Below are 13,383 nucleotides of genomic sequence, written 5' to 3'. Positions count from 1 at the left end.
CCCAGTCTACTATGTCCCCTGTCGCATATAGACAGCCTCAGCAATTATTCTAGCAAGATCATTCTATTATTATGGGGTAGCTAGAGAAACCTGGAATCACTTCAAGATCAAAAACGCCAAAGTGGTGATTGTGGGCCACGTGACCTAGTTGTCGCCTTGGCTCGGCCCAGAAGCCTGTTCCAAGATGATTAGTCATGATAGAAAACACTTCATCCGTAATTTTCTGAAGTCGATGAAAAAAATTATTGATGGCCTCCGAAGAGAAAAAGAATGCCCCCTTTTGATAAGAGCGGTGATGACTTATCGATGCCTCTTGCGAAAAGACAAAAAATAGTCGCTGGCAATCGAGGTTCCGAAGTGGTTGGATCAAGGATCTTCTCTCCCTTCCGCGTAAGTTTTGCGCTTCTGCCTACAAAATGCTGAGATGCGTTCTAACCCTTGCCAACTAGACGCTTGGGTTGGTTTCAACCACGTCTGTCCCCTTTACATGTTCTCGATTGGGCAAAGCTACCTTTCAGATAACGACCTCTGTCGGCCGCTGTTTACATACCTATGATGTACGACGAGGGCTCAAGCTAGTTTTTATTAGCCGACCGCAGACGCCGCAAGATATTACTGCAACTTTCGCATGGCAAGACAAGGTTTTTGCAGCATGGGGAAGTCCGGGAGTTGGGGTTCCCGGAGGTATTTGGATCTTCAAGCGCGGCAAAATGGTTGCATCCCTGTCGGTTCCCGTCGGGTCCCCTGAACCCATCGAAAGCCTGCTTGTCTTTGGTTCTTGGATTGTAGGATGCTGCGCAAACTCAATCAAGGTCTGGAAAAATGGGTCGTATGAATATTACACAACCCTCACCCCTGCATGTTCTGGAGATGTTTCCGGCCCAGAGCCCTTCAATACACAGATTTGCAATATGCCAACCTACCTCAATAAGGTTTTCGTTGGCAAATCTGATGGGATTGTGGAGATATGGAACGTGAAAACCGGCAGGCTCATACATAGTATACCTCCGGCTTTCCCGAATGCTGGCCCTGTATCGGTTCTTCAGCCGAGCCCTGCCCTCTCAGTTCTCGCCACTGCCTATAAAAACGGGGCAGTCTCTATCCAGAACGTCGAGACTAGTGAGTTGATATTTTCTCTTCAACCTGGGAAGTCGCAGCTGCGAAGTATCTCCTCTATCTCATTCCGGAGTGATGGGCTGGGTGCTGGGGAAGATGGTCGACAGTCTGGGGTTATGGCAACTGCGTCTGCGGGCAGTGGGGACATTACGATCTGGGACCTGCACCGTGGTGGTCATGTCGTAGGGGTGCTCCGCAGGGCTCATGGGATCTTGGGCGATGAATCCGGATCCGGCGTTAACCATATAGACTTCATTGATGGGCAACCGGTGATTGTATCCACAGGGAAAGACAACTCTCTGCGCACCTGGATATTTGATCAGACCCCGTTTTCACCGGTACCCAGACCTCTGCACTCCCGGCGGGGGCATTCGGATACCATAACTACAGTTTCATTCTTACCATCGTCCTCTGACGGCTCCGAATCCACAGCAAAATGGTTACTGAGCGCAAGCAAGGACGGTAGTCTCTGGGGATTTAGTCTGCGCAAGGATAGCCAAAGTAGCGAGGTATCCCAGGGCGCTGCCAATCACAGGACGAGAAGGAACGGCGGCCACCACCCGGCAGCGGGGATTGAGTATCTGGCAAACAACATTGAACTCAAAGCACCGGAAGTGACTTGTATCGCGTGCTGTCTTAACCGGGATGGTGGAATGGGAATCACCAGCTCGGGCCCGATCTGGGCAAATTCTAGAGCAACGGATACGAGTGCGTCGAACAAGACAGGATGGGAGAGTATAGTGACTGGTCACCGCGGAGACAAATATGCTAGAACCTGGTTTTGGGGGAAAAAGAAAGCCGGGCGCTGGGCGTTCGAGACTGGTGATGGGACAGATGTTAAGGTAAGGCCGACCTTTGATTACCGCGAATTTGTTTGTGATAATAACTCTGTCGCATTATTAGAGCGTCGCCGTTTCCCAGTGTGGTACATTCGCGTTACTCGGATCTACGGGTGGCAGTATTGACATGTTCAACATGCAGTCGGGCCTATACCGACAGAGTTACCCTCCTCAAAAGACGAAGACTATGTCAACATTTGAGAGCCAAACCTCGACATGGAAGGTGAAGAAGTCTGTGAAACATACGAAAGCCGTCACGGGCTTGGCTGTCGACGGGCTGAATCGGACTGTCGTTAGCTGCGGACTGGATGGGAAAGTCAAGGTAGGTTTACCTCCCCACCCTTGATTTTCATTTGATGCTAAAATTGTGCGCTTATGCTGTTATAGTTCTGGGATTTCCAGTCCGGTTTCCTCGTTCACGAGCTTGATTGGAATCCAATGACCACGATCACCGCACTCCAGTATCACCACACAAGCGGGCTTGTTGCATTTAGCTGCGATGACCTCTCAATACGTGTTGTTGACGTAGAAACAAAGAAAGTAATTCGTGAGCTTTGGGGATGCGCAGGACAAATCAATGACTTCACCTTTTCTAATGACGGGAGGTGGATAATTGCTGCCTCTATGGACTCCATGGTCCGCGTGTGGGACTTGCCAACGGGTCATCTTATTGACATCTTTCGCGTGTCGAGTACATGCACCTCCCTGACAATGTCTCCCACTGGTGATTTTCTTGCTATGGCTCATGCAGATGGTGTGGGTATAGGTCTCTGGTCGAATAAAAGCTTGTTCATACCAGTATCCACACGAAACCTGAATGCGGGTACGATATTGCATGCGAATCGTCCTACCTCCTCTGGCGAAGGTGGTGTTGGGATTATTGATGCAGCATTCGAGCGCAATTACGAACAAGGTGACGATGATGGCCCTGTCGTAGCCACGGAGCAACTCAATCAAGGCTTGTTAACACTTAGCGATATTCCTAAAAGCAAGTGGCAGACTTGGGTTCACATGGACCTTATTAAGGTATGGCTGCTTGACATTTGATTAGCTCCTCCTCTACGTGGTTACCGTCTTCTCACCTCTCTTCCAGGAACGTAATATGCTGAGAGAGCCTCTCAAAGCCCCGGAAAATGCTCCTTTCTTCCTTCCGGCGCCGTCAGCCCAAGGCGAAGACACCAATGCGGTTCTAGGAACAAAAACAGAGACTAAACCATCGCGTGTCGTCAAAACGCAGTTTTCTAAGGATCACAGCGCAAGCTCTCGGTTTACAACCTTGCTCAACGCCGGTTGTTTGTCTGGAGATTTCGATTCGTTTTTTGATGAAATGAAATCCATGAGCCCTGCAAAATTGGAGCTTGAGATTAGATCCTTGGACCTCAAGGTACAAGGAGGTCAGTCTGAATTGTCGACCTTCGTACTGGCCATGTCTACTCGGCTCACGTCTAGAAAAGATTTTGAGCTTGTTAATGCGTGGATGGCTGTCTTTTTAAGGATTCATTCTGACGTTGTTGCCACTTGCTCAGAGTCAGCTTCAATTGCTGATGGTAAGTTACGGGGTTCTCTCGATATCTGGAGTCGAGTACAGCAGAGTGAGACACATCGTCTGGCGAGCCTTGTTGGTTATTGCCGAGGTGTAGTATCGTTCCTGAGGTCCTCGCGCTAGGAGATATTGTGCAGAATACCAGTCGCAGTCTACGAGGGCATGCAGCCCGGGATGTTGATCCACCCGTCGGTAAGCTGGCCTTGGCCCAGGTTTTCCTATTGCTCTTGGAGTATTTCGTACATGTTGGACGATTGTGTGCGTGCAGGGATGCTGTTATTATTGGTCTGCTGCTTGGTGGTCGGATTTCGTCTAGGGGGAAGCGAAAATTCCGGATCCGCCTTCCCACTGGGGTCTTCTGGGGTGCGCAACCGGTTCCTCTTCATAAAGTGCCCAAGGATATGTGACAATTGAGTGACTGAAGACTCGCTCGCATATAAGCCTCCACCTCGACATCGAGAACCCATCAGGAGATGCAGTGGAGGCAGGCCTTCTAGAATACCCCTTAGTTTCATCAACACCATATTATTCGAATTTGAGAATTGAAGAAGTTGCTTTAAAACCCTCAATGAATAAAGGATAGCCTGAATTTGTGCCGCCAGGTGAATGTCGGCCCATTCGAGCTGTTGGCCCATATAGCCACGTATGAGAAACTGTTTTAGCTTTTGAAAGTCACATCTAGTGAACTCAGCATCTGCACCATACGATTCAAACAACCCAAATATTCTCCAGAACTCGGGCGAGCCACCGCCAGGTCCCAATTTGGTTTGCACGGACTCCAGGCGGCGGCAGAGCGGCTCCATCTGTGCTGAGATCCAGTTTTCATCCCCAAGCAGTATTCTATCCTGTGCAATCCGCCGGCCACGTCGGGTGAATTCGGTGACGCAGCGATGCCTTTCGCTAATAGGATGGGCAAGGTTCAAAATAGAATAGGCAACACTCCGGAACAAGCGGCCTTTGGTCCATGCACATCGCTTTCCATGATCTTCGCTAAGGACCGGGAGATAAACCTGGGGGCTGTCTCGCCCTACATACTCGCCCCATAATTTGTATTGCCAAAACAACTCCGAGATCCTGGTGTCAAGAGTCTCGAAAGGTTGCGCTTGCACGCAGCCGCAATTATTTCGATATTCTTCGATAAACCGTTGATAATTAGGGCATCCTGCCATTTCAGGTGCAGCTTTTGTTCGCCGCAGTAGCTCTACCGGCCCAATCTCCGGTTGAAGCTTCAACTGGTATGCGAGCGACAACAGATTAGAAATTCCTAGCCGGCGGGCCACCAGGGAAGGGCGCAACCCTGTGGCTCTAATTTGAAACTGTAGTGGTTGGTTGGGATCCCATCTGTTCAATTCAACCGAATCGAGAATAATGACTGAGCTTAAATCTCCGAGGTCATAAAGGACGAGATCCGAATCATTTGTCAGTACGTTGCAGCCTGTGAGGCTCGCCGTACGGGCGCAATAAGCATCAGCTTCTCCCGGCACCATAATTGTAACACTCGCCCAGGGAAACACCCCAGCATTAAGCGAATGCATTGGCAGATCCTTCCCAGTGGCGGTGGCCATATTTTGGCTACTCCAGCGGCATTTCAGATCCTCATATACTGTCGGAACCATGAAGGGATTGGTGGGAATATTGCTGTACTTAGCGGGTGATGGTCTGCTGCGCAAAACGTTTTCACACGTCACGGTTCGGTGACGGTTGGGAGAATAAGATGTTACAAAGCCGTGTCCGGTTGCAGAACAAAATAATTCAAGCTTTCTTCTCTGGCTTTCAAGTCGTGCTACGCGAGTCTCGTGCTTTCGCGCGGGTAAGGAGCCGTCGAAATAGATGGCTTGACTGAGAGCTGTTAGCTGGGCGGAGTTTCGCAGAGAAGTGATATCCATGTGCGCGTACATCTCAACACCGAGTATTCGTAAGTGTAGCAAATAGAGCATGACCCCTCGACTTACTTCGTCACAGGTTGGTAAGGCATCCATCATACAGGAGCCGCTAGTAGACACCGAAAACCAGGATAACAACCGCGAGTAGACATGGTAGACCAGGCTTGGCCCGTCGATAACAACGGCGTGGACACACGCAACATCCTCCTGATCAGGATCACAGCTTTTTTGGAGGAGCACAGTCTGTGAAAAGGGGAGTAAGTGGTGTCTCAGGCGCGGAATACCCATGTTGTCGCAGTCAGAAGCTGGATGAAAATAGTAACTGGTGATACCTGGTTGTTGAATGTTAACACTGGCAGAGAACTTTTCGATTTGACGAGCCGCGACTTGCGGGACCGGATCCGATTGGACATAGTTGACAAAGCGGAAGCTGGAAGCCCCGGGCAGTGGCGCTTTCCCAGGTTCCAAAGCCTTGGAAATCTGCATGATCCTGTGCGTGCGTTCGGCGAATCTGCAACAGCAAACATCAGGTACGGATCTCGACTTCGGTTGGTACCATTATTGTCACGGTGAACAGATACAATGCATGTGAAATGCGTTCTCAGGAACAGCCTGACATCAGCGGCACTCGACACGGCGGCCCAGGGTTGGAGCTGTCATTTGTATACAGGGTCACGTGGCATTGAAGAGCGCATGCGCCAAATCAGGGTGATGTAAATAAAAAGAAACACTCCTTTCTGTTTACACTCGGGATTGTTCTCTTAAAAAGCAGGGCAGAGTTCTATGGTGCGGTAACCATGTCTACGAGCACTCACGGAACCCAAAAGTAGTGCTAAAACCAAGGTCGGGTGGAAGATAACTGGTCAATCCATATAATGTATATGGATGGATTTCATTTGGAGGACTGGCCAAGCAGCTCCTTCACAACAGATAACTCGTTTTCCTCATATTCGCGAAGATGCGGCTTGCGAGAGTACTGCGTTGAAAGGGTTTCTTGCAGTTTCCTCAAGGCTGTGGAATGAAGACGCTCAATGGTTTCCTTTTTTTTGAGTCCATCCCTAGATGTTTCTGGGATCCTAGTAACCAAGGACGGGGTGGTAGCCTAATTATCACATTAGCTCAATTCATAAAGATACGCCAAAAAAAGGCCTCGAATGCACGGGTGCTTCCCCTACCAATGCTAAGCCATAGAAACCCCTTAGATAGTCATCGCAAAGCTCAACACTCCTGCAGAAATGGCGAATCGACAACGATAGTGACCGGGACATAGCCTCACCCTCCAATGAGCGTGCAAAGATGTATGAAATCTCCCCTAAGCGCGCGTGAACCTGGACGAGACGTTAACACAGTCCCAGACAGCCATATATCTAGGAATTCCGTACAGTCCAAGCGTGGGGAACAATCAGCAACGCTTCCTCAAGGCTGAATATTGCTTGTGGACTCATCCCCTGCGAGTGGTATAACTCCGCCAGCTCACACCAGGCCTCAACATCTGTTGGTACAGCGTCAAGGAGTTGTACTACGCAGGATATAGCATCCGAAGGTCTAGACAAAGAGCGAAGGACTGAAGCCCGGCGCTTGAGAATCGGCTGCCAGGACTGGTAAGTTCTCAATCTCCAACACGTGTATGCGAACGAACCAGATTGACCGGGTTGCGCGAAAGGATATCGTCATAATTATTGAGACACCGTTCCAGCCTGGCTTGGTTCTCTGCAGTTGCCTCATCGTATAGACCGCGTAAAGCCATGACTTTTTCGTTGGATGATCCGAAGCGATTTGTTAGGTGTTCGAGACATAATAAAGCGGACTCGTCGTCGGCCGATTGGATACATGAAAAAAACAGCTTCTCTAGAGTATCAAAATCGTCGGAGCCTTGCTGATTAAATGTGGAGAGCTGAACAAGCGGCTTCCCGAGTTGGCGAAAAGTGTCGGGCGCTTGCTGCGAGAGATGGAGCGTGGTCTTGAGATTGGAAGGGTGGTTGGCGCCAAATTCTGCGGAGGGCGCCATAAGGGCAGAGAAAAGTTGGTGAATGTGGACTCAATAACAGTACAGCATAGAATAACAAGTAATACAATGTGAATGATATAACTGTTGGCTGATTTTGGCTTGAATTGGTGTTGTTACCTTGTGGATAATGGGAATTGCCAAAACTTCCCGAGTTTACTGTTCCCGTGACTCTCCGCTCCGGCAGTCTTGCTCTCAGTCGCAATGCCTAATGATGCACATCCCCGCAGAACCTCCAAACCCACTAAACCCATGACCGACAGTACATAAAATGTATCACAAATCGAACATTACCGCTTGTTAATCTTGAGTGTAAGTAGTGTTAAATTCGTCCTAGGTTTCATGAATAGCTGGTTTCTAATAATGAAGACCGTTGGGGTCTGCGTATCCAATGATAGAGCCCAAACGGCTAGGCGCAAGGGGGCCGTACGAATTATTGCCTGACAGACAGGAACCTCTCATCCAAAATGTCAGTGATATTCGTGCCAATAATACGGAAATGCCTTATTTAAAGTGCCATAGGTTCGAGAAGTCATTGTACGACCTTATAAAAGGCCTGAGGAACCATAAGGGCGCCGAGGAGGACTATATTCAAGCGAGTCTGCGAGAATGTAGGGTTGAGATTCGATCTCCAGATATGGGTAGGTCGGCCAGGCTCCAAACCTGCCACACAAAGTAGATGGACTCCCAACTAAAAGCGTCTTAGATAAGAAGGCTACGGCCCTTTTAAAACTAATCTATCTGGAGATGTTTGGGTATGACATGTCCTGGGCATCATTCCATGTCCTAGAGGTCATGTCGTCGTCTAAGGCTCTCCAAAAGAGGGCGGGCTACCTTGCGGCTTTGCAGAGCTTCAGACCTGAAACAGAAATTTTGATGCTTGCTACAAACCTACTCAAAAAGGTCAATCAATTAACACCCTTCCATTGTTTCCTATATCTACTGATGATATGCTCATAGGATCTAGGATGTCCGAATCTACAACTCATCTCCCTTCCTCTGATCACGCTCCCAAATATTATAACTCCGTCTCTCGCCATGTCGTTGCTTCCGGACGTCTTATCGAGGATCTCTCACTCCAATCCGGCTATTCGGAAGAAGGCGGTCGTATGTCTGTACAGGCTTGCGTTGGTTTACCCTGAAGCTCTCAGGTTGGCATGGCCCAAGTTGAAAGAGCGGTTGATGGATGAGGAGGAGGACGGTAGCGTCACTACAGCTGTTCTGAATGTTGTATGCGAGCTTGGATGGCGGAGACCGCATGACTTCCTTCCGCTTGCACCGAGGTTTTTCGAATTACTCGTGGAGGGAGGCAATAATTGGATGGCCATAAAGATTATAAAACTTGTATGTCTTTCTTTGTCGCGACTCTCCTCCGGTGCTGACCTGTCCAGTTTGCAACGTTAACACCCCTCGAACCACGATTGGTTCGAAAACTTATCCGACCACTTCTAAATATAATTCAGACAACCACAGCTATGTCACTGCTCTATGAATGCATCAATGGTATAATTCAAGGCGGTATCTTGGACGGGGAGGGGGCGCTTGAGGAAACACACGAAGTCGCGGATATCTGTGTCGAAAAGCTACGAGGCATGGTAGTCACAGACTTTGATCCCAATCGTAGGTGCTATCGCGCTTCGACAACAGTGGAAGACTAACAGGCCATTAGTCAAGTACGTGGCGTTGCTTGCATTCAGTAGGATTGTGGTAGCCTATCCCCATTTGGTTTCGAGGCACCAGGATGTTATAATGAATTGTCTAGAGGACGCGGATATTTCGATCCGACTCCAGGCCCTTGAGCTTGCAGCTCGGATGGTTACCGGCGACACTTTGCAAGTCGTTGTACATCGACTTATTGGGCAACTTGAGAACCCTGATCATACTGCGGCCGAGAGACATACACAAGACATTGAAGACGTCGTGGACTTGGATGACTGTGCAGAACGAAACCAACAGAAAGAAAAAGCCTCTCCACCAATTAGCGACGAGTACCGCATCGAACTTCTGCATCGGATTCTCGACATCTGTTCCTACGGCCATTATACAAGGGTAGCCGACTTTGAATGGTATGTAGGTATTCTAATCCGACTCGTGAAACACCTTCCTCCGGTGGCCAAAGCCTATAATGTCTACCAAGGGCTTGAAAATGACGCTCGGGATGACGCCGCAAGCCGAGTCGGGTTGGAACTGCGGAATATTGCCGTTCGTGTTAAAAACGTTCGCATGGAGGCTACAAGAGCCGCCGAAGCCTTACTATTGATTGATAACAGGCAGACTTTATTCGCCTGTGTGTCGGGTGCGGGCAGTGGTATACTAGGCCCTCTCGCCTGGGTTGTCGGGGAATACGCCGAGTATCTCTTGTTCCCAGGCCAAACGCTTCAGTCGCTAACCGACGTATCTAATTCATGTTTGTCTACAACGGCAATTTCTCTGTTCGTCCAAGCTGCTCCGAAAGTTTTAGCCCGCCTTGTCCGTGATTATGGCGAAGCATGGAGCGTGGCACAAAGGAGTGAGATTTCTCTCTTTTTAGCCCGAACCGTCGATTTTCTCGAACTCCTAGCAGCCCATCCCGATCTTGATGTACAGGAAAGGGCAATTGAGTTTCTTGAAATCATGCGGCTGGCCACCGATGTGATGCGCACAGGGACGCAGGGGGATCAGGTACCCTACATATTGTCTTCGGTCATTCCAGGTTTCTTTTATGGGCTTGAATTGAACCCGGTAGCACCAAATGCCCAAAAGAAAGTTCCTTTACCCGAACAGCTCTCTCTGGAAGTACCGTTCAATAGCAACGTTCGCAACCTGTTCGAGCATAATCATGATGGCTTGTCTGCGCCACTCAACGAGTTTTATCACGTGCGGGAGCTGCGTCCACTAGACACGCAGCGAAGTGAGCTTGGGACAATAGGTATACAATCCAGTCTCTCATATCAAGCTCCGGATGTTCTGGGCGAGGCGCCAGCCGCGACTTCGATGCGGGGGGTAGACTGGAGGCAACGCAACAAAGATGATCCATTCTACATTGGCGCTGACGAACTAAACAATGCCGCCACGGCAATTGAGCCTGCGCCGCCGGGTGCCATGCATGATGGTCTCGATGTCGACTCTATCCCAATAGTTGACCTCAAAATAAGTAGCACGGAGGGCCGTCACGCACCCTTTGCTATCAGCGACAGTCAAAGCGGGCTCGGCTTGCGGCCCAAGAAATACGAGGTCATTCCCGATGAGGTAATTGGGTTCGATGAGACGTCCAGTTTCGGGGCCCTCGAAGGGCCCACGAAAACCAAGAGTGCCCTCCTACAAGTTGACTCCAGTGGCCTTAAGGGTTTTACCTTGGACGTTGAAAACGAACCGTCCCGTATTGATGACAATATGCCCAACAAGATGGAAGATGACGCAGAGATGGCCACCGCAATGAAAGAAATTGAAAGGATTCGACTCGAGATGCAAAGAGCGTCCGAACGCGTCCACCTCGAAGGTATCCCTTCCGATGGGACATTGGTCAAGAAAAAGAGAAGGGGGAGGAAAACTATCCATGGAACTCAAGGAGCGGATTATTCACGGGAGAGAAATGGTCAATCAGAACGTCAGCGAGCCTCATCTGCGGTGCAGAAGAAGGCCAAGAAAAGAGGAAGGGTGCTTGAAAGCTAGGTCCTGAAAGAGTTTTGAATCAATTAGTTCTATTGGAGGATGAATATAAACAATACCCTAGCCATCAGCGGGTTTCTCTTGCACCCCCCAGGGTAGATATCAGGGGTTCCGTCGACCCGACCGGTCTTGTCATATTTGGGCTGTTGGAATGTGAGACAGCGTCTCGATTGAATGTAAGTCACCGGCATCATATAGCATGGCTGGGGTTGCGTGCTGTATTTTGAGTTCGAGTAGGTCAACGCAAAGGGGGCGCTTTATTTAACCAGTCGGTTTAAGATAGAGACCATCGCAGCCCAGAGTTCTGGGACAACTCTTAGCAATTCAAAGAGAAGTCCACCGCATACAACAAAGGCAAGAAGAGCTGCCAACGGTTTAGCCAGGCATGTCACCAGCTGTTTGGTATTGAACAGGACATACCGACCCAGCCCGCTGACAGCGAGGGCTTTGGGCTGTTGTGTTTGGTTGCTGCTTTCGACTTTCCGCGCTTTGCGGCTTCGTGCTTCGCAAATTTCTCATTTGCCCGCCTTTGCTGTGGTGTTTGCGCCTAGGAAAACAGGTGAGCATCCATCACCTACCGCGGGAGCATGGGGACGAAAGACCAAGTACCATTGTTGGTCTGGGAAGCTGTTTCTCGGAGTCGGTAGTCACAAGGTTGGTATGAAAGAGGACCGAGAGTCGGATACACGTGTTGTCAGTATGTTGACCAGGAATGGTTGTTGTCAATGACTGCTCCAGAGTCGAGAACTGGAGAGGCCACGTTGGAGCAAACTGCTTCTCGAGACACAGGGGTACTAGGCTTGAACCACGCAAGGCCCAATCAAGGAGAAGGCACCAAAATTGTGAGGTATTCTATTCACATGCTGTCGCCAAAGGCCATGGACTGATTTACTCCGTCGGTCAAGATGTGATATTTGCGCATTTGGGGCTTGCTGTCAAAAATATTGGCCCCTTCCTTCTCTTTACCTCAAAACGCCTTCTCTGACCGGATGACGTATTTACGGGAGGTCTCGGACAGGCGATGTGTGCTTCAAGTTTGAACGTAAGTACCCACGCATGCCTGGAAGAAACAACAAAATATATGCAATCGCTTGAGAGTCTACAGTTCATGTCTACCGAGTTGAAACGGGTAACTTGGTGGTCGATGAACTCGTTTGCCCAGACAATCTGGCCCATGAAGGCGGTCCTGGAACGCCCGTGCTTAGTTTGGAGGCGCTCACCGCCGGGGGAACTGCCGGCCGTTGAGTCAGGAAGCAAGATCAAAACGAGAACCGCTCCTGGGAACATCACAAGAGGCCGTTGCTTTCGGCCCAAACGCTGTTGGCAAAAAGGGTTCGAGTTCGCTGGGCGACCTCCTGGGGTGCTGAATCGACTTCAGCGGGTTTCGAACGGCTTCCGGGGCATAGCTTTTGAAAGCTTTCGTTACCCGAGAGATGATGACGTCTCCGTTACAGCAGGGTACAGCCATCATAGATTCCTCCCTCCCATATCTCCATCAATGTTGGGTTCGGCAGGGTCATTCTCCATTCGATGGTGGTAATATCTCACGTGACTACGTGCCATGTTGAGAGCGAGCCCCCGAGGTCCGAGCTAACGGTGAGATTCAGAATTACTACGCGCGCTGAGGTAAGCAAGCAATCATCGGGATGAAAGTGGAAGAAGAATCTGAGTCGCTAACTAAGGGGTCTATCTAGATATTTATACCTGCAAGCGAGCGAACGATCGAAGGCTTCACGATATTCCTTATTAGGAAAGAGCGATTGAATAAAAGAATTGAAGGGGTAAGGAATGAAGGTTGAGGAATGACGCTGGCGATCCTCATGAAGTCGGAAGATTGAATTAATCCGTCACCGATACCGATGACGGTCGACATTGAGAATCGATCGAAATCGATCAACCTCGGAGGCTGACTGAGAATTGGAAGCCACAAAACAGGTGAATGCCTTTATCGGCCACGGCGGAGGCTCGGATCATACCCTCTCAGCAGTTCTTTCCTCTTGCTTTTAACGTAGTGAATGTAAGAATGGTGGGAATGAAGAACTTTTCAGCAATCCAAGCCGTGAAAAGCTGTTGCTTTCTCGATCATCTGCGTTTATCGAGGTTTACAGGTAGTGCGCCCTTGTTAGTGGCACAGAAACAATCGATTTTCGGTACAATACACTGCATGTCAAGGTAACCTTGGAAAATTGGGAGGGCGGTTGCTCTGGACGCGAAATTCTCAAGAAAAACATTCGCCCCCGTGTTATGGGCGTTGATTGGGCGTTGGGCAGCGGATTTGGTCCTCTGTCGCACTGCACCTTGGGTACTGCTGGGTGAGCCGTTTCCATTCTCGCCCCTGCCTCTTCAGCT

General features: G+C 49.7%; 4 protein-coding genes across 4 annotated transcripts; 2 read left to right on the top strand and 2 right to left on the bottom strand.

The window, feature by feature from the left end:
* Positions 1 to 270: 270 nt before the first annotated feature.
* Positions 271 to 3,621, top strand: BJX67DRAFT_372466 (rRNA-processing protein UTP21; the record flags this gene model as incomplete). Its single annotated transcript, XM_071031254.1, has 5 exons — positions 271 to 390; positions 450 to 1,958; positions 2,020 to 2,277; positions 2,343 to 2,981; positions 3,049 to 3,621. The coding sequence occupies 5 exons, from the start codon at positions 271 to 273 to the stop codon at positions 3,619 to 3,621; spliced, it is 3,099 nt and encodes a 1,032-aa protein (XP_070885779.1).
* A 95-nt stretch (positions 3,622 to 3,716) lies between these two features.
* BJX67DRAFT_372465 (XPG domain containing-domain-containing protein) lies at positions 3,717 to 5,669 on the bottom strand (the record flags this gene model as incomplete). Its single annotated transcript, XM_071031253.1, has 2 exons — positions 3,717 to 5,337; positions 5,395 to 5,669. The coding sequence occupies 2 exons, from the start codon at positions 5,667 to 5,669 to the stop codon at positions 3,717 to 3,719; spliced, it is 1,896 nt and encodes a 631-aa protein (XP_070885778.1).
* Positions 5,670 to 6,273: 604 nt separating this feature from the next.
* Positions 6,274 to 7,389, bottom strand: BJX67DRAFT_381722 (uncharacterized protein; the record flags this gene model as incomplete). The annotated part of the gene is made up of 4 exons (XM_071033069.1): positions 6,274 to 6,483; positions 6,557 to 6,709; positions 6,764 to 6,970; positions 7,021 to 7,389. 4 exons carry the CDS (start codon positions 7,387 to 7,389, stop codon positions 6,274 to 6,276), a joined length of 939 nt encoding a protein of 312 aa, XP_070885777.1.
* Positions 7,390 to 7,604: 215 nt separating this feature from the next.
* BJX67DRAFT_354919 (putative AP-3 complex subunit delta) lies at positions 7,605 to 11,045 on the top strand. Its single transcript, XM_071029255.1, has 7 exons — positions 7,605 to 7,698; positions 7,756 to 7,855; positions 7,909 to 8,027; positions 8,093 to 8,289; positions 8,347 to 8,730; positions 8,778 to 9,006; positions 9,056 to 11,045. Coding segments are annotated over exons 2-7 (2,913 nt in total). The 5' UTR covers positions 7,605 to 7,698; positions 7,756 to 7,853; the 3' UTR covers positions 11,038 to 11,045.
* Positions 11,046 to 13,383: the final 2,338 nt, after the last annotated feature.

This window comes from Aspergillus lucknowensis, assembly GCF_044049455.1.
Source record: "Aspergillus lucknowensis strain CBS 449.75 chromosome Unknown BJX67scaffold_23, whole genome shotgun sequence".
NCBI classification, from domain to species: domain Eukaryota; kingdom Fungi; phylum Ascomycota; class Eurotiomycetes; order Eurotiales; family Aspergillaceae; genus Aspergillus; species Aspergillus lucknowensis.
This window is presented reverse-complemented; position numbering and strand designations above follow the sequence as displayed.

Bases quoted from the DNA above. Each gene is read 5' to 3' on its own strand.
- BJX67DRAFT_354919 (XM_071029255.1), top strand. The intron at 8,290-8,346 runs GTCAATCAATTA...ATATGCTCATAG, and splicing joins CTACAAACCTACTCAAAAAG to GATCTAGGATGTCCGAATCT. The intron at 9,007-9,055 runs GTAGGTGCTATC...ACAGGCCATTAG, and splicing joins CACAGACTTTGATCCCAATC to TCAAGTACGTGGCGTTGCTT.